This window comes from Oncorhynchus clarkii, chromosome 1 (genome assembly GCF_045791955.1).
Source record: "Oncorhynchus clarkii lewisi isolate Uvic-CL-2024 chromosome 1, UVic_Ocla_1.0, whole genome shotgun sequence".
Classification (NCBI taxonomy): Eukaryota; Metazoa; Chordata; class Actinopteri; order Salmoniformes; family Salmonidae; genus Oncorhynchus; species Oncorhynchus clarkii.
The window spans coordinates 11,590,651-11,616,671 of NC_092147.1; the positions used below are offsets into that span (position 1 = coordinate 11,590,651).

The 26,021-nt window shown below is 42.0% G+C and overlaps 1 protein-coding gene across 1 annotated transcript in view; it reads right to left on the reverse strand.

Moving 5' to 3' along the window:
- Positions 1 to 26,021, reverse strand: part of LOC139421902 (zinc finger protein GLIS1-like) — a 149,688-nt gene that overhangs the window by 9,293 nt on the left and 114,374 nt on the right. Inside the window, exons 7-8 of the mRNA XM_071173071.1 lie at positions 24,685 to 24,862; positions 6,840 to 7,026 (exon numbers count right to left, since the gene is read on the reverse strand). Coding sequence (XP_071029172.1) covers positions 6,840 to 7,026; positions 24,685 to 24,862 — 365 coding nt within the window. The remainder of the gene's footprint in view (positions 1 to 6,839; positions 7,027 to 24,684; positions 24,863 to 26,021) is intronic.

The window sequence follows — 26,021 nt, forward strand, 5'->3', positions numbered from 1 at the left end:
TGTTGGGGTGAGGGTTTCAGATCAATGATGAGGGCTAGGGATGAGATGTTGGGGTGAGTGTTTCAGATCAATGATGAGGGCTAGGGGTAAGATGTTGGGGTGAGGGTTTTAGATCAATGATGAGGGCTAGGGGTAAGATGTTGGGGTCAGGGTTTAAGATTGAAGGGGGGTGAGAGTGAGTGTAAAAGAACTGGCTGGCAAATGAGAGAACTCACTGCTTGAATCACTCAGCCAGAGCATCTTTGACACAGCTTACTAGCAATAGTACAATGGATAGGACTCAGTGACTAGGACTCAGTTTACCTGACTTAGGGACTAGGACTCCGTTTACCTGATTTAGGGACTAGGACTCCGTTTACCTGACTTAGGGACTAGGACTCCGCTTACCTGACTTAGGGACTAGGACTCCGTTTACCTGACTTAGGGACTAGGACTCCGTTTACCTGACTTAGGGACTAGGACTCCGTTTACCTGATTTAGGGACTAGGACTCTGTTTACCTGACTTAGGGACTAGGACTCCGCTTACCTGATTTAGGGACTAGGACTCTGTTTACCTGACTTAGGGACTAGGACTCCGTTTACCTGACTTAGGGACTAGGACTCCATTTACCTGACTTAGGGACTAGGACTCTGTTTACCTGATTTAGGGACTAGGACTCCGTTTACCTGACTTAGGGACTAGGACTCCGCTTACCTGATTTAGGGACTAGGACTCCGTTTACCTGACTTAGGGACTAGGACTCCGTTTACCTGACTTAGGGACTAGGACTCCGTTTACCTGACTTAGGGACTAGGACTCCGTTTACCTGATTTAGGGACTAGGACTCTGTTTACCTGACTTAGGGACTAGGACTCCGTTTACCTGATTTAGGGACCAGGACTCCGTTTACCTGACTTAGGGACCAGGACTCTGTTTACCTGACTTAGGGACTAGGACTCTGTTTACCTGACTTAGGGACTAGGACTCCATTTACCTGATTTAGGGAATAAGATTGTGTTTAACTGATTTAGGAATAATACTGACTTATATGACTGAGTGAATATGACTCAATGCAATACGTTGAAGTGAACATGATTCCGGGAATACGATTTGATTCAGCAGACATAGATTGAGCCTTGCAATAAGCTTGGCTTCAGAACTCTTAGGACAGACCAAACGAATCAAGACTGCACATTCCAACCTGGACACGGTAACATCACCCTCGGGCCAAAACAATCCAACCAAACGTATTCACATTCCAACCTGGACACTGTAACATCACCCTCGGGCCAAAACAATCCAACCAAACGTATTCACATTCCTACAACACATGCAGGTGTATATGGAGGGACATGGACGTTATCAGAACTGAATACTCTGTCTGGTTATATACAGTCTATAAGAAGCCAAAAATACAATTGGCAGTGATGCAATCCTTCACTGTTCTAGGATCTGTCCTCTAAGGCTTGGTTCTGTCCTCAGGGATTTTTATTTTATTTTTTATTTAACTAGGCAAGTTTTAAGAACAAATTCTTATTTACAATGACGGCATACCCCGGCCAAACTCTAACCTGGACGACGCTGGGCCAATTGTGCACCGCTCTATGGGACTCCCAATCAAGGCTGGTTGTGATACAGCCTGGAATTGAACCAGGGTTTGTAGTGACGCCTATAGCACTGAGATGCAGTGCCTTAAATTGCTGCGCCACCTGGGAGTTATGAGGGGATGGAAAGATGGAAAGAAAAATTAAGACAGCTCGCTGCTCTGAATGAAGATCCACGAGGAGAGCTACTCTGAATGAAGATCCATGAGGAGAGCTACTCTGAATGAAGATCCATGAGGAGAGCTGCTCTGAATGAAGATCCATGAGGAGAGCTACTCTGAATGAAGATCCATGAGGAGAGCTGCTCTGAATGAAGATCCATGAGGAGAGCTGCTCTGAATGAAGATCCACGAGGAGAGCTGCTCTGAATGAAGATCCACGAGGAGAGCTACTCTGAATGAAGATCCATGAGGAGAGCTACTCTGAAAGAAGATCCATGAGGAGAGCTACTCTGAATGAAGATCCACGAGGAGAGCTACTCTGAATGAAGATCCACGAGGAGAGCTGCTCTGAATGAAGATCCATGAGGAGAGCTACTCTGAATGAAGATCCATGAGGAGAGCTGCTCTGAATGAAGATCCACGAGGAGAGCTGCTCTGAATGAAGATCCACGAGGAGAGCTGCTCTGAATGAAGATCCATGAGGAGAGCTACTCTGAATGAAGATCCACGAGGAGAGCTGCTCTGAATGAAGATCCACGAGGAGAGCTGCTCTGAATGAAGATCCACGAGGAGAGCAACTCTGCTCCTCGTTCGTCTTCCATCACTTGCCCTTCCTGTCCCACTAGTGACCATGGATCAGACTCCCCTTCCTCCCGTCCGTTAATGGATCAGACCCACCTTCCCCCTGTCCATCCCCCTTCAGCGGGCCGCTGTTAATCCCCTCTGATGGATTGGCAAGCGTGGCTTGGCGCGGGATAGTGGAAACACGCCTGGTTCTGGTTAGCGTGATCAAGCCACGCGTGAGAGATGGGTAGCGCTGAGCTAACCTAACCCTACGGCCCAAACCTAAGCAGTCAAGGAGCTTTTCCTGGGCCCATATAAGCTATCTGTTAGTTTTATTGAGCTAACCGCGGAAAACACTGTAGGAAACACTGAAACACTCCATAAATGCCATCTGTTGTAAGATAATTTAGACATTGAATTGTCTGAATTGTTCTTTGAATAAACCATTTAGGCCAAGGCAGTAATTTGTGTTTATAACCAAGTTGGACCACAAAACCACGACTAGGCCTACTACTACCATGACCAGAGTCTTATATTTGGCTCTGACCACAGCCAGTAGAAGTAATGACTATAATGGAATGTTTTTGTTTGACTTCGGAGATTGATACTCTGTGCAGATGATTTAAGGCTGATAATTGATGGAAAGATGGGAGGACTGATGGCACTGAGTTCATCGCTGACTGTGCTGCAGATGAATGTCTCCCCTCAGAACATGATCTGTTAATGATGTCTCTGCAGCCACTCTAATTCAATTAGATTGTGTCAATCACAGTTCCTTGTGCTTCACAAGGTACCAAACCAGGTCAAACTAATATTTCCAGAGGGGCTCTAATGTCAATACACAGGAAAAAATACCATTATAGAAGGCACTGAATGACATCCCTTACCACCCATCATCGCTACTGCTAAAGGCTTTACCAACTGTAGAATGGGCACGTCTGTGAGAGACCCCCCAAGTGTTTCTAGCTCCAGCACCGACCTTCAAGCACATGCACAGATCAAGTATTTTAACTGGCATATTTTAATATTAGCGTCAGAAAAATGACACTGGTATTTACAAAGTAAAATGACTCTAAATGGCCCATTTGAGCCAGGGTAAACACATTTAGCGATGAGGTCAGAGGCTGCCGCAGCACTAGTCAGGTTAGTTAGATCATTTTGTCAAAATGTTTAATGTCCTGCTAAATCGTTTGGGAAAAACAAGTGTGGCGTTGCTATTGACTTTGGCAGTAGCCTGTATACTCAAGGCTTTAAACATGTAATCAAATGCTCCACCTTCAGGCAAATGTAAGTAGACGTTTCATACCCAGCTTGTTGTAGGTCCTGGCACAGCTGTCTCTCTGTCTTAGATGGGCTGATAAAGTAGTCCAGTTACCGAATGCAGTACATTTTCTTCGGTTAGATATTTGTACATTTTCTTCGGTTAGACATTCGCAAAAACATATTCAGGTTAGACATTTGTACATTTTCTATGGTTAGATATTTGTACATTTTCTATGGTTAGATATTCCAATTTGATGAAATGCACAAATTGCTGTAATTCTTGTAATGAAAGGCTGTCATGGCATCACAGACGTACAGATAGGAGTGTTGGGTGGACAAACGGACAGACCTGAACCAGAGCGATCACTTATGGCCTGTGTCTTACCAGCTGGCCCTTTATTTTCATTTGTAAGGAAACTTACTGTACACTCACAGTGGTCTATTTCAGATGGACCTCATAAAACTTGCTGAAAAACAGATCCCTGTCTCACATCCAATATCTCATCATAGTGGTGTGTGTGCGTGCGAGCGTGTGTCTCTGTTGTAGTGTAACTGGTGTTAAAATATCCTCAGCACGCTCTTTTCACTTTCTGTCTCTATCCAAGTAGCAGTAATTGTAAGTAGTACTACGTACCAAGAAGTCCTGAAACCACATTGTAATTCTACAGAGCTCTATTCCTGCTGTTAATGCTTGAAAAAACACAGCACTTTCCAGAAAGTACCAGGTCTAACATGACAACCCATTGCAGCTCCAGCACGTTTACATCTGCTACGGTTACCATGTCTGCTTTTCTCACTGTTTATGCTGGAAACGGACCTGTCCACCATGTCTCACGCCAAATTCACAAGTAATCATCGGTGTTTCTTAAACTTTACCTTGTTAATGCACACATTAACAAGGTAAATGTGTGATTTAAGTACACACACACACACCAATCTAAGAAAAACTATTATTTTGTTACCATTTTTGCAATGCTTCATTATATCCCCATTGCCTCCCAATCTGTTTTAATGCTCTCATTTTCTCTCTCTCTGGTTTTCACCCCATTGTTTTGTACAGTACATACAAAACCTCCTGACGACATGTTGGCTTTGTTACTGTGCTCTGCTGGTTCTCGTAGACACTAATAGGAAACATGCTAAGAGAAATAGAGCGAGAGAGGGAGAGAGCGAGAGGAAACACTGGACCTGATCAGAGGAACTGAAGTAAACCCAGTGAGTGAGTGACAGTGAGTAACCAGAGTGTGACATGTGTTTGTTAATCTGCAGCAGGACTCAGTGCCTCTTTAATCAAACAGACGGTAGCTGGCGCTCTGTTAGCATAGCATCTCTATACTAAACATTGGGGAACCTGGTTAGTAGTGTCCTATCATTCTACATAATAAAAGACAATAGGTATTGTAGTATTATACCACTATATTGTTATTTTCTAGCCAACATGTATTTCTAAAAAGAGAATCTGGTTAGAACTTTGCCTCTAAATACTAGTTGACACACTGTTGTGTGCCATGCCAAATAAAAGTGGTAACAGTTCGCAAGGACAGGGCTAAATCAACATGGAGTACATGTTTAAAGAACTGAAAGGTTAAGTGCTGTTAATGAGCTACACAAAAACACAAGAGGAGTCAGCACCACACTGCTCTGACAGTTTATCTTTGAAACCTTTGTATAATCGTGGGCCAAACTGTTAGGTCATTGGGAGTCCTCTGTCACCCCCAGTGGGGACTCAATTGGACCTGTGGATCATTGGACACAATGCCAGAAATAGTGGATATTATTGGCTGCATCATTGTGACCTCATCCTGACCTCCATGCTTAATCTGAAGGTTCATCGCTATGGCCGCTTCCAAAATGCTACCCTATTCCCTACATACTGTAGTGCACTACTTTTGACCCCTATTCCCAACATACTGTAGTGCACTACGTTTGACCAGAGCCTTATGAGGTTCCCTAAGGGCGCTGGTCAAAATAATTGCCCTACATAGGCAATAGGGTGCCATGTGGGACATAGGGCATGGGTTTGGATTAAGACTGCTAAAATGATTGGGTTTTGCACCAATATAGGGATTGTACTGATTTTGGTTGACACACAACAGAGCAATAATTTATATTTCCCAAGTGTCCCCACACTGTGCTGGGATCAGCATGATCTTATCGATGAAGACATTGTGATGTCCCACAGTGATGACAACACAGCTGTCCTGTAATAACGATCACATCCCAGAGGTAGTTCAGCTGACCACCGACCCAGAGCCCTTCTGGAGGGAGATACTATTTCATCAGCCTAAACAATAGGTATTGTCATGTCACACTCTGGGGGGGGGGGGGGGGTGAATGATTTTTGGGGAAGTTTCTACACAATTTTAAAAAACTCTAAAATGCTATTTAGAGAACAGCAAAAACAAACAAAATTGACCTCATCCATTAATTATCAGGTGAGTTTAAAGTTTGGGAAAGCTTTTTATTCATCATAAAATTGCACATTTATAATAAAGGATTGCATGCATATCATCACATTTACAGACTAATGTAAGATAGGCTACTATCCTTAATGTCATGAGTAGATTGCATAGTCATAATTTAGGCTAATAATATAACTCAATCACTGTGAGCAAAACAGACAGTTCTGAACAATGCATGCCTGAACGGCATAGTGTTATTATCAGAGTGAAAAATGTTTTAAAAAAAATAAACACATTTCATCCAGTCAACTTTAAATGAAACATAAGCAACATATCTGCAGTGAGTGTGTGCATATTTACTGTCTTTATCATTGATTAGTACCACTGGAAAGTTTGAGTCAATAATTCCCTTTTCCAGGCTAGGTCGACGTCATACAGATGAAAGATATTCATTTCAGCCAGTTTGCTACAGCAGGAAAACCACCTATGGATGTCGGCCCTTTAACTTGGCCTTGTAGTGACTTCATAGCGTGTATTATGCATCTATTTCACGTTGCATTGTATGCGCCTTTCCACAAGCAAATGAGTCAATTTATTATGACCTACCGTTAAACTTAATACTGTGGTGATAGTTAATAGATGGGGTCAGTTTTGTTTGTTTTTGCTGTTCTCCAAATAGCATTTTAGAGTTTTTAAATTGTGTAGAAATGCAGTAAATCATCTTCTACTTCTAACCCCCCCCACAACCCACATGGCATACCCTAGGTTTAGCTGAATTGATGCCACTGAACAAGAGTATACCCAACTGAGTTTGTGTCTAATGAACTACATGTACCAGTAGTGTATGTATAGTAGGGAACTCACCCATCGCGTGTGCTCTCCATGGTGGACAGAGGGGACAGAGAATGCGGGCTGCTCAGGTCCCGTTCCAGGCGGGACTGCCTGGGGGGCAGATCAGGGGCAGAGGCTGAGCCAGTGGTGGGGGCTGGTCCTGGGGAGAGGAGCTCCATCGAAACACAGTGATGGGGGGTGCTGGAGCCAGTGTACAGGCCTGAAAGACAAACAAAGTTAATTCACAAAATGTGCCGAATCAACTCTAGGTCCTTGCTCAGCCATGTTCCAAATTAAATGGCTTTTCATAGCAACAAGCTTTTGTTTTGACAACTGATCATCCAATCAGAGACGGTTTTGAAAAATAGAATGTTCTGTTTTGTGCTGTTTGTGATTTACAGTACATTATTTATGCTGCCAACGGGGTTGGCCTCGATTGTCCTTTAGAGTGGAACTGACAGCGTTTTAGCAACATGAAATCTTATTAAAATCTGTTCATATACACCCCCAGGAAGAATGTGACACTTTTTATTTTATTTTTTACAATTTCTGAGAAGCGAGCACTTACATATGGTCATTTTCACAAATCCATAGGATGTTTGGGAATTACATATAATAAGTCATTCTATAGTGTTATGACCTGGCTTATAGTTCATAACAGCAAAGGGAGACCACACATTACTTAAATGTAAAAAGGAATACATTTATTAAACTAAATAGTAATAAATACAAAAATGTAACATGAGCTGTGGACGTCTGTAGGATCAGTAGTATGTGCAGTGTGTGGATGAGTGGAGAGGGTGTTGTATGGTGAAAACAAAACAAAAACCAAAAGGTGGTGGAAGCCAGCCTGCCAGTCAGGCAGGGAAGAGAGTGTTGGCTGATGTGCCACCCTTTATAGCCTGCAGGTCAAGCCTGCCCAGGTGTACCACATCAGCTGACATCCTCCCCAGCTCTGCAACAAGCAAACTACCAAACAGGAGAACCCAGCAGACAGAGTGGGAGGGACATCACCCCCCCTCTAAGAACAGGGTTCCACCACGAACCTGAAACTAAAACAAAACAGAAACAACCAAAACACAAAAAAACAAATGCTGTATTACTTATTACAAAAAAAAATATATATATATACATATATATATATATAAATATATATATATATACAGTGCCTTGCGAAAGTATTCGGCCCCCTTGAACTTTGCGACCTTTTGCCACATTTCAGGCTTCAAACATAAAGATATAAAACTGTAATTTGTTGTGAAGAATCAACAACATCATGAAGTGGAACGACATTTATTGGATATTTCAAACTTTTTTAACAAATCAAAAACTGAAAAATTGGGCGTGCAAAATTATTCAGCCCCTTTACTTTCAGTGCAGCAAACTCTCTCCAGAAGTTCAGTGAGAATCTCTGAATGATCCAATGTTGACCTAAATGACTAATGATGATAAATACAATCCACCTGTGTGTAATCAAGTCTCCGTATAAATGCACCTGCACTGTGATAGTCTCAGAGGTCCGTCAAAAGCGCAGAGAGCATCATGAAGAACAAGGAACACACCAGGCAGGTCCGAGATACTGTTGTGAAGAAGTTTAAAGCCGGATTTGGATACAAAAAGATTTCCCAAGCTTTAAACATCCCAAGGAGCACTGTGCAAGCGATAATATTGAAATGGAAGGAGTATCAGACCACTGCAAATCTACCAAGACCTGGCCGTCCCTCTAAACTTTCAGCTCATACAAGGAGAAGACTGATCAGAGATGCAGCCAAGAGGCCCATGATCACTCTGGATGAACTGCAGAGATCTACAGCTGAGGTGGGAGACTCTGTACATAGGACAACAATCAGTCGTATATTGCACAAATCTGGCCTTTATGGAAGAGTGGCAAGAAGAAAGCCATTTCTTAAAGATATCCATAAAAAGTGTCGTTTAAAGTTTGCCACAAGCCACCTGGGAGACACACCAAACATGTGGAAGAAGGTGCTCTGGTCAGATGAAACCAAAATTGAACTTTTTGGCAACAATGCAAAACGTTTTGTTTGGCGTAAAAGCAACACAGCTCATCACCCTGAACACACCATCCCCACTGTCAAACATGGTGGTGGCAGCATCATGGTTTGGGCCTGCTTTTCTTCAGCAGGGACAGGGAAGATGGTTAAAATTGATGGGAAGATGGATGGAGCCAAATACAGGACCATTCTGGAAGAAAACCTGATGGAGTCTGCAAAAGACCTGAGACTGGGACGGAGATTTGTCTTCCAACAAGACAATGATCCAAAACATAAAGCAAAATCTACAATGGAATGGTTCAAAAATAAACATATCCAGGTGTTAGAATGGCCAAGTCAAAGTCCAGACCTGAATCCAATCGAAAATCTGTGGAAAGAACTGAAAACTGCTGTTCACAAATGCTCTCCATCCAACCTCACTGAGCTCGAGCTGTTTTGCAAGGAGGAATGGGAAAAAATGTCAGTCTCTCGATGTGCAAAACTGATAGAGACATACCCCAAGCGACTTACAGCTGTAATCGCAGCAAAAGGTGGCGCTACAAAGTATTAACTTAAGGGGGCTGAATAATTTTGCACGCCCAATTTTTCAGTTTTTGATTTGTTAAAAAAGTTTGAAATATCCAATAAATGTTGTTCCACTTCATGATTGTGTCCCACTTGTTGTTGATTCTTCACAAAAAAATACAGTTTTATATCTTTATGTTTGAAGCCTAAAATGTGGCAAAAGGTTGCAAAGTTCAAAGGGGCCGAATACTTTCGCAATGCACTGTAACATCAAATTGATCAGAAATACAGTGTAGACATTGTTATTGTTGTAAATGACTATGCCACAACTGTCAGAAAGTGTCCATGATTGAGTCTTTGAATGAAGAGATGGAGATAAAACTGTCCAGTTTGAGTGTTTGTTGCAGCTCGTTCCAGTCGCTAGCTGCAGCGAACTGAAAAGAGGAGCGACCCAGGGATGTGTGTGTGCTTTGGGGACCTTTAACAGAATGTGACTAGCAGAACTGGTGTTGTATGTGGAGGATGATGACTGCAGTAGATGGGGGGGGGGGGGGGCTAAGAGGGTTTTATAAAGGATGAGGCCTTCCGTCTGGCCACTCTACCATAAAGGCCAGATTGGTGGAGTGCTGCAGAGATGGTTGTCCTTCTGGAAGGTTCTCCCATTTCCACAGAGGAACTTTGTCAGAGTGACCATCTGGTTCTCGGTCACCTCCCTGACCAAGGCCCTTCTCCCGATTGCTCAGTTTGGCCTGGTGGCCAGCTCTAGGAAGAGGCTTGGTGATTCCAAACTTCTTCCACTGTGTTGTTGGGGACCTTCAATGCTGCAGACATTTTTTGGTACCCTTCCCCTGATCTATGCCTCAACACAATCTTGTCTCGGTGCTCTACGGACAATTCCTTCGCCCTCATGGCTTGGTTTATGCTCTGACATGCACTGTCAACTGTGGGACCTTATATAGACAGGTGTGTGCCTTTCAAAATCATGTCCAATCAATTGAATTTACCACAGGTGGACACCAATCAAGTTGTAGGACATCTCAAGGATGATCATTGGAAACAGGATGGACCTGAACATAATTTCGAGTCTCATAGCGAAGCCTCTGAATACATAATAAATCATTTTTTTAAATATTTTTTTTTTATACATTTGCTACAATTTCTAAAAACCTGTTTTCACTTTGTCATTATGGGTATTGTGTGTAGATTGATGAAGAAAATGTTTTATTTAATCAATTTTAGAATAAGGCTGTAACGTAGCAAAATGTGGAAAAAGTCAGGGGTCTGAATACTTTCCGAATGCACTGTATGAGGCGAAAAGTCGGTCACTCGCTCATTCCTTCAATGACATGGCATCCTCCCAGCAGCTAGCTAACGTTAGGCGCCGCGTTTTTAGCTTGCTAAAAAAAATAGCTAGCTACATAAATTGGTACGCTATCCTAGGGCTGTCAAACTCAATCAGCGCACAAGCCATATTGAACAAAATAGACATAATATATTTGTGTTTACAAAAAACGTGCAACTGCAACTCAAACTGGCCACTGTTTTATTAGAAAAAAATATGGCCCTTTATAATGTCCACTTATCACATTGTATTGGTCACATACTCATGTTTAGCAGATGCTATTGCGAAATGTTTGTGTTCCTAGCTCCAACAGTGCAGTAGTATCTAACAATTCACAACAATACACACATCTAAAAGTAAAATAATGGAATTAAGAAATATATACATATTAGATCGAATAATATTTAAGTCTGGCCTTGAGATAGAAGCTGTTTTTCAGTCTCTCGGTCCCAGCTTTGATGCACCTGTACTGACCTCGCCTTCTGGATGATAGCGGGGTGAACAGGCAGTGGCTCGGGTGGTTGTTGTCCTTGATGATCTTTATGGCCTTCCTGTGACATCGGGTGGTGTAGGTGTCCTGGAAGGCAGGTAGTTTGCCCCCGGTGATGCGTTGGGCAGACCGCACCACCCTCTGCATGTATCACTGGTGCGGTTGAATACATGTATGTATGGTGCACTCAAAATGTATTGTAGTTGAATAGCTAGCCTACTACTCAAATGTTGCTGTAATTGGCCTTCCTACATGTTTCTCCTTTGCATGGCATTTTGTTGCAGGTTTAGTTTTTTGGTTATTCATTGTGAAGCTTAAAAGCCGAAGCCAGACTGCAACATTTTATTAACCTAGCTGGGCCTGTGGCATATGTCCGTACACTTTTCCTCCGCTGCGCGCTGTAAACCTGACATAAGAAAGCAGCGTAATTGAAGTTCAATTCACCAATCCGAGAGCATCAGGCTGTAATTTCATAAAGTAGATGAATCAACCATTGACTCATTTATACTTGCTTGTGTGTGTGCCAGCCCTATTAGCTACGTTACGACTGACTTTTGATCATTGCTCTTGCTAGTTTGATTGTATTGACGTTCCCAGCCTTAGTTACATTTGTCCGTTTCTGTTCAAAATATTGAGTCATTGAAACTGAACCAGTGCATCCTGAATGGGTGGAGGCAGCAAACAATGTACCAGGCCAGCTGTGATTTACAACCTGATAGCAATATTTTTGGGACTACAAAGAAATATATTGGTGAATTATATTAATCATGCTTTGAACTGCATCCATCTATTCTGCCAACAATATCTTAGTGTACGTCATGGAATTTTGAGTTAAATAGATTTTATTTTTAAAACCTCTTATAAAGTTGGTTTTGAAGCATAAACTGGGAATTTGATATTCATGACTGTTCTTATGATAGTCTGTTTGTTTCATAACTGCAAAGCAATTAAAACTGTCAGTTCCACTTGAAATGTTTCGTTATTGAATACAATGCTATTTCTTACAAAGAATAGTAGAGACTTCATGAGAAGATTTTATAAGACTTGAGTGGAGGTGAGAGAGCAGGCTCTGTGGCTTGTGATTTGTGAGTGCGCATGTGTGTGTGTGCGCGCGTGTGTGTGTGCCAGCCCATTAGTACTTGTAGAAGTCTAAATGTGTCTGACGTTGCCTTCTGAGCATCAGAAAACAGTCCTGTTGGACGGTGATTCACATCACCATTGTAACAGTGAGAGAGAAGCTCATGAAAAATCCCAATGACAGCTGAATGCTCTGCTGAGAGCTCCACTTGAAAGAGCTCAGCTCAGCTCTGCCAGGGGTCAGCTGAGTTCCATCCTGGGGCTCTCAGGTTGCCTAAGAGGGGCAAGAGACTCCAGTCAGCAGCCCCCTCTGCTCCCCACTGCTCCTCCTGTACTGTAAATCTCTCCTCGCTGTCCTGTCTGTAATGTCTTTCCCAGTGTCCAGGGGAAGTGAGGCGGTGAGGAGAGGACTGCTCCTGGTTTCTGCAGTACTGTTCCCCCAGCTGTGCTCAAGTGGAAGAATGGCCTGTGTGACAGCTCTTTGAAATGGTTACAAGCTTGATTCATTACCCCCAAATCATCAATCACAGACCTTAAACGGTTTCCCCTTCAGCCCCAACATCTGCTACCAGACCAGAAAACATTCTACAAATAATGGCTGTGATTTCTTCAATTTCATCGCTCGGCTCAGCGGCGCAGGGGTTCCCTTAGCGTTTGGGGACGGTTCCGGGAGCGTTCTGTGAGGATTCTATATGGGTTTTTTATGTGGGTTCTGAGAGGGTTCTGTGACGGAACTGAGAAATGTTTGATTGTGAGTGTGACAGTTCTAACAAGGATCTGTGATGATTCTGAAAGTGTTCTGTGTGAGTTCTGTCAGGATTCTCTGTGAATTTGTAGGGGGTTCTATGAAGGTTCTGAAGGGTTATGTTGGTGTTTGTAGATGACACTTGGTGGCATAGCCAGACTTGTAGCCTGTCATAATGACATGGACCTATGGACTTGAAGCAGTTGAAGTTATGTGCACTAGCAGTGTATCCGGAAAAACAATAATTCAGGTCCTAAAAGGAAGAAAAACATTTTCCTGAGTAAGATTGGGCCTATCAAACAAACTTATAATCGACGAGAACTTTTGAATCCGCCTTTCACATCCGTTCTATTAGCCAACTTGCATTCACTGGATAATAAACTGGATGAGCTCCGTTCGAGACTTTCCTACCAAAGGGACATTAAAAACTGTAATATCTTATGTTTCACTAAGAAATGGCTGAAATATGTATAATATACAATTGGCTGGGTTTTTTGTGCATCGTCAGGACAGAACAGCTATGTTCGGTAAGACGAGGGCTGGGGGTGTCTGTCTATTTGTCAATAACAGCTGATGCGTGATGTCTAATATTAAGGTAGTCTCCAGGTATTGCTCGACCGGAGGTAGAGTACTTCATGATAAGCTGTAGACCACACTATCTACCAAGAGAGTTTTCATCTATATTTTTTGTAGCCGTCTATTTACCACATAAAACTGATGCTGGCACTAATACTACACTCAAGCAAACAAGAAAACTCTCATACAGAAGCGGCGCTCCTAGTGGACAAGAACTTTAATGCAGGCAAACTTAGATCCGTTTTACCTAATTTCTACAAGAATGTCACATGTGCAACCATAGTGTACAAAACTCTAGGACACTGTTTTTTTTAATACATTGGCAAATATTCTAAAAACCTCTTTTGCTTTGTCATTATGGGTTATTGTGTGTAGATTGATGAGGGGAAAAAACGATTTTAGAATAAGACTGTAACGTAACAAAATGTGAAAAAAAGTCAAGGGGTCTGAATACTTTCCGAAAGCACTGTACATCTTCAACATTTGCTATCGGTTGTCATTTTTGCCTTTTACATTTTAGATGGAGTCCAGTAAGTTCTATTAAATATACAGTTGAAGTCAAACTCATTTTTCAACCACTCCACAAATGTCTTGTTAACAAACTATAGTTTTGGCAAGTCGGTCATTTTTCCAACAATTGTTTACAGACAGATTATTTCACTTATATCACAATATCACTGTATCACAATTCCAGTGGGTCAGAAGTTTACCTACACTTAGTTGACTGTGCCTTTATACAGCTTGGAAAATTCCAGAAAATTATGTCATGACTTTAGAAGCTTCTGATAGTCTAATTGACATAATTTGAGTCAATTAGAGGTGCACCTGGGGATGTATTTCATAGCCTACCTTCAAACTGCCCTGGGGTAGCCTAGTGGTTAGAGTGTTGGACTAGTAACCAGAAGGTTGCAAGTTCAAACCCCTGAGCTGACAAGGTACAAATCTGTTGTTCTGCCCCTGAACAGGCAGTTAACCCACTGTTCCTAGGCCGTCATTGAAAATAAAAATTTGTTATTAGCTGACTTGCCTGGTTAAATAAAGGTTTAAAAATAAATCGGCCAAGACCTCCAATTTTTTTTTTTTAGATCTCCACAAGTCTGGTTCATCCTTGGGAGCAATTTCCAAAAGCCTGAAGGTACCACGTTCATCTGTACAAACAATAGTATGCAAGTATAAACACCATGGGACAACACAGCCGTCATATCACTCAGGAAGGAGACACGTTCTGTCTCCTAAAGATGAACGTACTTTGGTGCGAAAAGTGCAAATCAATCCCGGAACAACAGCAAAGGACCCTGTGAAGATGCTGGAGGAAACAGGTGCAAAAGTATCTATATCCACAGTAAAACAAATCCTATATCAAAATAACCTGAAAGTCCGCTCAGCAAGGAAGAAGCCACTGCTCCAAATCCACCATAAAACAGCCAGACTACGGTTTGCAACTGCACATGGATCATACTTTTTGGAGAAATGTCCTCTGGTCTGATGAAACAAAAATTTAACTGTTTGGCCATAATGACCATCGTTATGTTTGGAGGAAAAAGGGGGAGGCTTGCAAGCCAAAGAACACCATCCCAACCATGAAGCACGGGGGTGGCAGCATCATGTTGTGGTGGTGCTTTGCTGCAGGAGGGACTGGTGCACTTCACAAAATAGATGGCATCATGAGCGTGGAAAATTATGTGGATATATTGAAACAACATCTCAAGACATCTGTCAGGAACTTAAAGCTTGGTCAGAAATGGGTCTTCCAAATGGACAATGACCCCAAGCATATTTCCAAAGTTATGGCAAAATGGCTTAAGGACAATAAGTCAAGGTATTGGAGTGGCCATCACAAAGCCCTGAACTCAATCCTATAGAAGATTTGTGGGCAGAACTGAAAAAGGGTGTGCGAGCAATGAGGCCTACAAACCTGACTCAGTTACACCAGCTCTGTCAGTAGGAATGGGCCAAAATTCACCCAACTTTTTGTGGGAAGTTTGTGGAAGGCTACCCAAAACATTTGACCCAAGTTAAACCATTTAAAGATAATGCTACCAAATACTAATTGAGTGTATGTAAACTTCTGAACCCACTGGGAATGTGATGAAAGAAATAAAAAGCTGAAATAAATAATTCTCTCTAACTCTTATTCTGACATTTCACATTCTTAAAATAAAGTGGTGATCCTAACTGACCTAAGACAGGGAATTTTTACTAGGATTAAATGTCAGGAATTGTGAAAAACTGAGTTTAAATGTATTTGGCTAAGGTGTATGTAAACTTCCGTATTTTTTATGAAACATTTGTGTTTTAGGCACTCAGCACGTATTCCCACCTATTTTTCCATTCAATTTATTGTATTTTCATCTTCAAATCTTTACTCCCTTGTTTTCTAGTTTAAGAATTTATACACTCTAGAAGCCAGGTGTTTTTGGGAACGGACATACTTTCTGAAACTTTCCAATTTGTTCAAATCATGTTCAAATGTAATTGTTCTATCTACTGACTTGACTGCCTGTACAATCTGAATTATCTTACAATGGTTGGTAAAGCTGGTCATATCCTTTAGTTCATTCAGACCCATCATTTGACCATCTTTATACAAATCGGACACGGTCCAAACTCCCATCTGTAGCCAATATCTCCACAATACCAGTCTGTCATTAATTCATATGTGTGAATTACTCCAGATATTTGTTTGAAAGGAGGTGCATAAGGAGATTTCTAATTTATTTCCAACAATTTTAAGATCATTCCAAGAAGCAGATATTTTTGGATGGTCTTTCAGATATTCAGGTAATATTCCTTATGCTATCAGTCTAAGTAGGAAGTGGTGGGACATTTTTTCTCCAATTGCTAAGTAAGAGGGGTGTTATTTTGCTGGGTAATTCCAGTACCACGTTGTTCTTGTTACATATGATATGTAATACGTTTTAATATCTGGAAGTGCCATGCTTCCTTTATATTTTGACAAAATTAATTTCTCTAAAGTGACGTGGGGATTGCTTTGAATTCCATTTAAATGTAGGGATCATTTCATTGATCTTCTTAAAGAAGGATTTCGGTACATTAAGAGGCTTAGTTTGTAGTTGGTGCCATTGTCATGTATACTGTTAACATTCTGAATGTTAAAAAGCGGGAGGACCATCTCACATCGTCTACTTTCATGGAATTCACAATAGCTTCTAGCCCCCTCCTGCCTCTGTAACACCATGGTTTCCTCTTGGATAACCCACAAATTGGGTTGGAATTACAGAAAGAACCCAGGGCAGTTGAGTTTAAGTCAAAGTTGAAGCCGGAATTGGGGTAAATAACTGCCGATCTGATGTTCAAATCAAATCGTATTTGCCATGTGCCGAAAACAGCAGGTGTTTTGTGAAACCTTATTGTGAAATACTTTCTCACAAGTCCTTAACCAACAATGGTGTTTTAAGAAAACAGAGTTAAGAAAATATCTACTAAATAAACTAAAGTAAAACATTTATAAATAATAATATAAAAAATATATTACATAAAAATACAAAATAAACTAACGCTATAAAATAACAATATTGAGCCTATATACAGTGGGTAGTCCGGGTGGCCATTTGATTAATTGTTCAGCAGTTTTCTTACGGCTTGGGAGTAGAAGCTGTTAAGGAGCCTTTTGGACCTAGACTTGGCGCTCCGGTACCGCTTGCCGTGTGGTAGCAGAGAACAGTCTATGACTTGGGTAACTGGAGTCTTTGACAATTTTTTGTGCTCTGACACAGCCTAGTATATACAGTCGTGGCCAAAAGTTTTGAGAATGACACAAGTATTAATTTTCACAAAGTCTGCTGCCTCAGTTTGTATGATGGCAATTTGCATATACTCCAGAATGTTATGAAGAGTGATCAGATGAATTGCAATTCATTGCAAAGGCCCTCTTTGCCATGCAAGTGAACTGAATCCCCAAAAAACATTTCCACTGCATTTCAGCCCTGCCACAAAAGGACCAGCTGACAGTGATTCTCTTGTTAACACAGGTGTGAGTGTTGACGAGGACAAGGCTGGAGATCACTCTGTCATGCTGATTGAGTTCGAATAACAGACTGGAAGCTTCAAAATCAGGGTGGTGCTTGGAATCATTGTTCTCCTCTGTCAACCATGGTTATCCCCAAGGTAACACATGTCGTCATCATTGCTTTACACAAAAAGGGCTTCACAGGCAAGGATATTGCTGCCAGTAAGATTGCACCTAAATCAACCATTTATCGGATCATCAAGAACTTCAAGGAGAGCGGTTCAATTGTTGTGAAGAAGGCTTCAGGGTGCCCAAGAAAGTCGAGCAAGCGCCAGGACCATCTCCTGAAGTTGATTCAGCTGCAGGATCGGGGCACCACCAGTACAGAGCTTGCTCAGGAATGGCAGCAGGCAGGTGTGAGTTTATCTGCACACACAGTGAGGCGAAGACTTTTGGAGGATGGCCTGGAGTGGGCTCACTCACAATTTTGCCTAAGAACACAGCCATGAATAAAGAATGGTACCAACACATCCTCCGAGCGCAAGTTCTCCCAACCATCCCAACAGTTTGGTGAGGAACAATGCCTTTTCCAGCATGATGGAGCACCTTGCTATAAGACAAAAGTGATTACTAAGTGACTCGGGGAACAAAACATAGATATTTTGGGTCCATGGCCAGGAAACTCCCCAGACCTTAATCCAATTGAGAACCTGAGGTCAATCCTCAAGAGGAGGGTGGACAAACAAAACCCCAAAAAGTCTGACAAACTCCAAGCATTGATTATGCAAGAATGGGCTGCCATGTGGCCCAGAAGTTAATTGACAGCATGCCAGGGCGGATTGCAGAGGTCTTGAAAAAGAAGGGTCAACACTGCAAATATTGACTCTTTGCATCAACTTCATGTAATTGTCAATAAAAACCTTTGACACTTATGAAATGCTTGTAATTATACTTCAGTATTCCATAGTAACATCTGACAAAAATATCTTAAGACACTGAAGCAGAAAACTTTGTGAAAATTATATTTGTGTCATTCTCAAAACTTTTGGCCACACCTGTACACTACCAGTCAAAAGTTTGGACACACCTACTCATTCAAGAGTTTTTCTTTATTGTTAATATTTTCTACATTGTAGAATAATAGTGAAGACATCAAAACTATGAAATAACACATATGGAATCATGTAGTAACAAAAAAGTGTTAAACAAATCTAAATATATTTTATATTTTTCAAAGTAGCTACCCTTTGCCTTGATGACAGCTTTGCACACTCTTGGCATCATGAAGTAGTCACCTGGAATGCTTTTCCAACAGTCTTGAAGGAGTTCCCACATATGCTGAGCACTTGTTGGCTGCTTTTCCTCCACTCTGCGGTCCGACTCATCCCAAACCATCTCAATTGGGTTGAGGTCTGGTGATTGTGGAGGCCAGGTCACCTGATGCAGCACTCCATCACTCTCCTTGGTAAAATATCCCTTACACAGCCTGGAGGTGTGTTGTGTCATTGTCCTGTTGAAAAACAAATGATAGTCCCACTAAGCGCAAACCAGATGAGATGGCATATCGCTGCAGAATCCTGTTGTAGCCATGCTGGTTAAGTGTGCCTTTGAATTCAAATAAATCACAGACAGTGTCACCAGCAAAGCTCCCCCACACAACCTTTACGGTGGGAAATACACATGTGGAGATCATCCGTTCACGTACACCGCGTCTCACAAAGACACGGCGGTTGGAACCAAAAATCTTAAATTTAGACTCCAGACCAAAGGACACATTTCCACTGGTCTAATGTTGCTAATGTTGCTCTAATTGCTCATGTTTCTTGGCCCCATCAAGTCTCTTCTTCTTATTGGTGTCCTTTAGTAGGGGTTTCTTTGCAGCAATTCAACCATGAAGGCCTGATTCATGCAGTTGATGTTGAGATGTGTCTGTTACTTGAACTCTGTGAAGCATTTATTTGGGCTGCAATCTTAGGTGCAGTTAACTCTAATGAACTTATCCTCTGCAGCAGAGGTAGCTCTGAGTCTTCTTTTTACTGTGGCGGTCCTCATGAGAGCCAGTTTCATCATAGCGCTTGATGGTGTTTACAACTGCACTTGAAGAAACTTGAAAAGTTACTGCATGATTCCATATGTGTTATTTCATAGTTTTGTTGTCTTCACTATTATTCTACAATGAATGAGTAGGTGTTCTAAAACGTTTGACCGGTAGTGTACATTTATACAAATAATGTACATAATGAGAAATAATCATATTAATTACCTATTTATTTATTGTTCTTAAAATTCTGTTGCAGGACCTTCCATACATGCAACATTTGTATTTCAATTGTTTGTTAGGATGAAATTGTGCAAAGAAAAGGAAAGTATTAAAATGTGAATGAGTCAAAATAGGAGAGAGAACAATGGTGTCATGCGTTTACATGTGGTTTTTTGTTTGTTGTTGTTTGGTTAGTGTGATATGTTGAATGTGTTGTAAATAAATGATTCATACAAAATCAATAAATTAAGGAAATGGAGAGGGGGAGAGGGTTGTCTCTTCATCAACAACAAATAGTGTGCTGACTCGAGCGCAGTGGAAGTCTCGACCCATTGTTCACCGGTCTTGGAATACCTGATGGTAAAATGTCGACCCTTCATACCTCGCGAGGGAGTTTTCAGCTGTTATCATGACTGTTGTCTACATTCCACCTCAGGACAAGAAATATAACAAGCTGGCATTTAACAAACTGTATGAGGCTATAAACAAGCAGAAAAACGTGCACCCGAAGGCTGCCTTTCTTGTTAACGGAGATTTTAATTCAACGTCATTAAGACACGTGATGCCCAACATTCATCAACACGTCTCCTTCGCCACTAGGGGCGATAAAGTCCTAGACCACTGTTACTTTACCCACAAACAAGCATACAAGGCCATCCCTCGTCCGCCATTTGGCAAATCGGATCATGACTCCATGCTCATGCTTCCTGTCTACAAGCAGAAGCTCAAACAGGAAGTAACTGTGACTCGCTCTGTTGAGAAATGGACATCAGAATCAGAGATTATGCTACAGGACTGCTTTGCTAGTGTTTATTGGAACATGTTCTGGAGACACTGCCGATAAAATCGACGAGCTAACCACAGCCGTCACTAGCTTCATAAGTTAATGCATCAGCGACATTGTCCTCACAGTGAAGGTTCGCTGCCTCCCCAATCAAAGGCCCTGGATTAACACAGAGGTTGGCTCTAAACTAAAGGATAGGGCTACAGCACACAGGGCTATCACAGACAACCCTGAGGCTGTATCTGAAAACAGGAACAAGTACAAAAAGTCCCACTATGACCTCTGTAGAGTCATCAAATGAGAAAAAGGACAATATGGGAATAAGGTGGAATCATATTACACAGGCTCCACCGCCAGCCGCATGTGGAAGGGGCTACAGTTTATTACGGATTACAAAGGAAGTCACAGCTGTGATACACCGAATGATGCCTCTCTTCCAGACAAACTCATGCATTTTATGCACACTTTGACAATAACAACACAGTACTGTGCCTGAGGGCACCCGCCGAACCAGAGGACTGGGTGATCTCGATCTCCGAGGACAACGTGAGTAAGGTCTTTAATCAGATCAACACTCGCAAGGCCGCAGGGCCGAACAATATTCCAGGGCGCGTTCTCAGAGCATGCGCAAATCAACTGGCAGGCATATTCACGGTAATTTCAACCTCTCCTTGTCCCCGTCTGTAATCCCCACATGTCTCAAGCTGATCACCATCATTCCTGTTCCCAAGAATTCCATGGCTTCATGCCACAATGACTACCGCCCTGTAGCACTCACATCTGTAATCATGAAGTGCTTTGAGAGGCTGGTTATGGCACACGTTAACTCCACAATCCCAGACACCCTAGACCCACTCCAGTTTGCATACCGCCCCAACAGATCCATAGACGACGCAATCTCAATTGTACTCCACAGTGCCCTCAACCACCTAGATAAGAGGAATAGCTATGTGAGAATGCTGTTCATTGACTACAGCTCAGCGTTCAACACCATTGTCCCGTCCAAGTTCATCAACAAGCTTAGGACCCTGGGACTGAACACATCACTATGCAACTGAACCTGGACATCCTGACAGGCCGACCCCAGGTGGTGAGGGTAGGCAACACCCCCTCCGTCATGCTGACACTCAACACGGGGCCCCACAGGGATGTGTGCTTAGTCCTCTCCTGCACTCCCTGTTCACTCATGACTACATGGCCACGCATGAGTCCAACACCATCATCAAATTTTCTGACGACACATCGGTGGAAGGCCTGATCACCGGCAACGATGAGACAGCCTTAAGGGAGGAGATGCACACTCACAGGACTCTACACACTCACACACTGTCAGCTCTAGAAGTGTTACTCACTGTCAGCTCTAGAAGTGTTACTCACTGTCAGCTCTAGAAGTGTTACTCACTGTCAGCTCTAGAAGTGTTACTCACTGTCAGCTCTAAAAGTGTTAACATCGTAGAGTCTCCCTACATTGCCAATCCTGCTGACTATCCTCCTTCAGAGAACAAAGTCCAACACATGCGAAGGAGAAGACTCATCACTTCTTCTTCAACCCCAACAAACACAGCATACTCAAACGCCTCTTAATCAACTAATACAGCCACACCAACACAACAGCTCTTGCCTAGAAACCATTTGCAACACATCCACTCAAGGCAGAGGGAAGGAAAGAAGCCAAGATTGAAAGAATCGATTCAATAATCAAAGACAACTTGAGCTTTTATAGTCCCCCCAGTAAGTGTGCATTGTGTTCCCGTAACAATAAGAGAGAACGATGGGGCGTCTGGATTGGACTATCTGAGCAAACAATGGCAGATGTGTCCATAAATTGTGAACAGTGCAGGGCATCTCTCCTTTCCTCCAAAGTACCACTATATTTCTTCCTGGTCATGAACCTCTCTTTCACAAGTCACTGGCTTACTACTATAGTCTATATGATCTCAGAGATTTCCAAATTTAATAAAAAAGTAAGCACTTTTTGAACGTGAATCGAAGGTCAGTTTTATTTGCAAATCACAATTGTTCGTTCTTTGCAGATGTTCTTTATTAATATTGTACATCTCATTTTGATTTACACCCAGTCCTTTTCAAATAGAAAATACTCTGAGGGAAAGTGGAGCTAACATTTTCCTGTAAAACACAGAGGACTTGTTTCTAAACCGAATCAGGTCTAATTAATTAGTATCAGTATCAAAATCAGCATGAGATTGAGTTTAACACACTCAGGCCAGTATTGTCTTCATAACAGGAAATCAGTGCTGGGACAGTGTCTGCCATCATTTCAAATGTCAAAGTTTACTGTAGTATGAAAGATACAGTTGAAGTCGGAAGTTTACATACACTTAGGTTGGAGACCTAAAACTCGTTTTTCAACCACTCGCAAATTTCTTGTTAACAAACTATAGTTTTGGCAAGTCGGTTAGGACATCTACTTTGTGCATGACACAAGTAATGTTTTCAACAATTGTTTACATATTATTTCACTTATAATTCACTGTTTCACAATTCCAGTGGGTCAGAAGTTTAATTACACTAAGTTGACTTTACCTTTAAACAGCTTAGAAAATTCCAGAAAATTATGTCATGGCTTTAAAAGCTTCTGATAGGCTAATTGACATAATTTGAGTCAATTGGAGGTGTACCTGTGGATGTATCCAACCTTCAAACTCAGTGCCTCTTTGCTTGACATCATGGTAAAATCAAAATAAATCAGCTCATTGGGAGCAATTTCCAAAAGCCTGAAGGTACCACGTTCATCTGTACAAACAATACTACGCAAGTATAAACACCATGGGACCACGCAGCCGTCATACCTCTCAGGAAGGAGACGCGTTCTGTCTCCTAGAGATGAACGTACTTTGGTGCAAAAAGTGCAAATCAATCCCAGAACAAAAGCAAAGCACCTTGTGAAGATGCTGGAGAAAACAGGTACAAAAGTGTCTATATCCACAGTAAAACGAGTCGACGTAACCTGAAAGGCCGCTCAGCAAGGAAGAAGCAACTGCTCCAAAACCTCCATAAAAAAGCCAGACTACGGTTTGCAACTGCACATTGAGACAAAGATCATACCTTTTAGAGAAATATCCACTGGTCTGATGAAAGAAAAATAGAACTGTTTGGCCAAAATGACCATCGTTATGTTTGGAGGAAAAAGGGGGAGGCTTGCAAGCCAAAGAACACCATCTCAACCGTGAAGCACGGGGGTGGCAGCATCATGTTGTGGGAGTTGTTTTCTTGCAGGAGGGACTGGTGCACTTCACAAAATAGATGGCATCATGGAAAATTATGTGGACATATTGAAACAACATCTCAAGACATCTGTCAGGAAGTTAAAGTTTGGTCGCAAATGGGTCTTCCAAATGGACAATGACCCCAAGCATACTTCCAAAGTTGTGGCAAAATGGCTTAAGGACAACAAAGTCAAGGTATTGGAATGGCAATCACAAAGCCCTGACCTCAATCCTATAGAAAATTTGTCGGCAGAACTGAAAAAGAGTGTGCGAGCAAGGAGGCCTACAAACCTGACTCAGTTACACAAGCTCTGTCAGGAGGAATGGGCCAAAATTCACCCAACTTATTGTGGGAAGCTTGTGGAAGGCTACCCGAAACGTTTGACCCAAGTTAAACAATTTAAAGGAAATCCTACCAAATACTAATTGTATATAAACTTCTGACGCACTGGGAATGTGATAAAGAAATAAAAGCTGAAATAAATCATTCTCTCTACTATTATTCTGACATTTCACATTCTTAAAATAAAGTGGTGATCCTAACTGAAATAAGACAGGGAATTCTTACTAGGTTTAAATGTCAGGAATTGTGAAAAACTGAGTTCACATGTATTTGGCTAAGGTGTATGTAAACTTCCGACTTCAACTGTAGATCAGTGTGTTGATGGATTGGTCATATATGGGGTTAAAGGTCAGAGTAGGATGAAGTTGCACCTACACACTGATCTAGGGTCAGTTTCATTTCCCTCCTTAATGATTACGGTTAAGAATTGGAAAGGGTAAGCTGATCCTAAATCTTCCACTACAGGCAAATTCTAACTGAAGTATTAGGATCTGGGGTTAAAGGTTAGAGGCCAGGGGTTAGTGGATAGAGTGACCTCCGGTGTGCACCTGTGAAGATGTCTTGTCCCAGTCCGAGGGAGCGGCCGTCTTTCCCGTTGAACAGGTGCTGCTGCGCGGGGGTAGGGCAGTTAAGGTGCTGGTGCTGGGAGGGGGCGGAGCCCTGCAAGTGCTGCACCGACAGACACTCACTCAGGACGTCCTGCTCCAGGTGGGGGAACGGCCTCAGCTGTCAATCAAACAGAGAGACAGGGTTACTGTACAATACAAGTGGTCACGAAGACAAAGTGAACAAAATGAAAAGAGAATTGAGCGGGAGCAGTGCCATCATTGGATGTTGGAGTGGAAGAGAGATGATTTGCTTTTCCTTTGAGTCATGCATGAATTTCAATGTTTGTTTGGACATCTTGCATACCAATGTAAAGCCAAGACGTGAAAAGTGAAAACCTGTCTCTCTGCCAATGGTATCTGGGCACGCGAACACACATTAAACTGCAGTCTATCATGTGGGGTGGAATTGGGGCAGAATGCGTGGGAACAGAGGTCCCAAAGTGCAATCATTATTTTGACATGTCAAACATGTTTCTGAGCTGAATTCCTGCATTCTCACTGATTTTAGTCAGTTACCAATCTAAATCTAAATTCTAATCCCACCCCTGGGTTTATGTAGCTAGCAGTGGTCTCAAGGTAATATACATCAAAATGATAGGTAGTCTGTCAAATAGATCAGTTTTACTCTGTTCTATACATCAGCACAGTGAGTTACACTGTCGTAAAATGTTATAGTGGACTGTAGTACAACCCAAGCCAGAGCATTGCAGGAATCCTAAAAACATGTCGTTCCCTTTCCTCTGCAGATGTACCTTTACATTTGAGGTGATGTCAGATGTACCATTAGATCTGAGGTAATGTTAGATGTTGCATTAGATCTGAGGTAATGTCAAATGTTGCATTAGATCCGAGGTAATGTTAGATGTTTCATTAGATCTGAGGTAATGTCAGATGTACCTTTAGAGCTGAGGTAACGTCAGGATGTTAACATCAAGGTTTGTCATACGGAATACCTGATTTTATGCTGAAGGACAAGGCCAATATGCTGTGTCTGGACAGTGACTGGAATGAAGGGATAGGTGAGACGTTTATCCCTCTAACCAGAATGATTAGTTGATTAGCCCACAGTGCTAACTCATTTAGGTTTGTGGGTTTGATCCCTAATTACGCTATAGATTCCTACACATAAGCTACACTAAACTACACTGAATGTCAGTCACTCACATTGTGTTAGGGCATATGCTAAATTTGTATTTTTATTTTACCTTTATTTAACTAGTCAAGTCAGTTAAGAACAAATTCTTATTTTCAATGGCGGCCTAGGAACAGTGACTGTA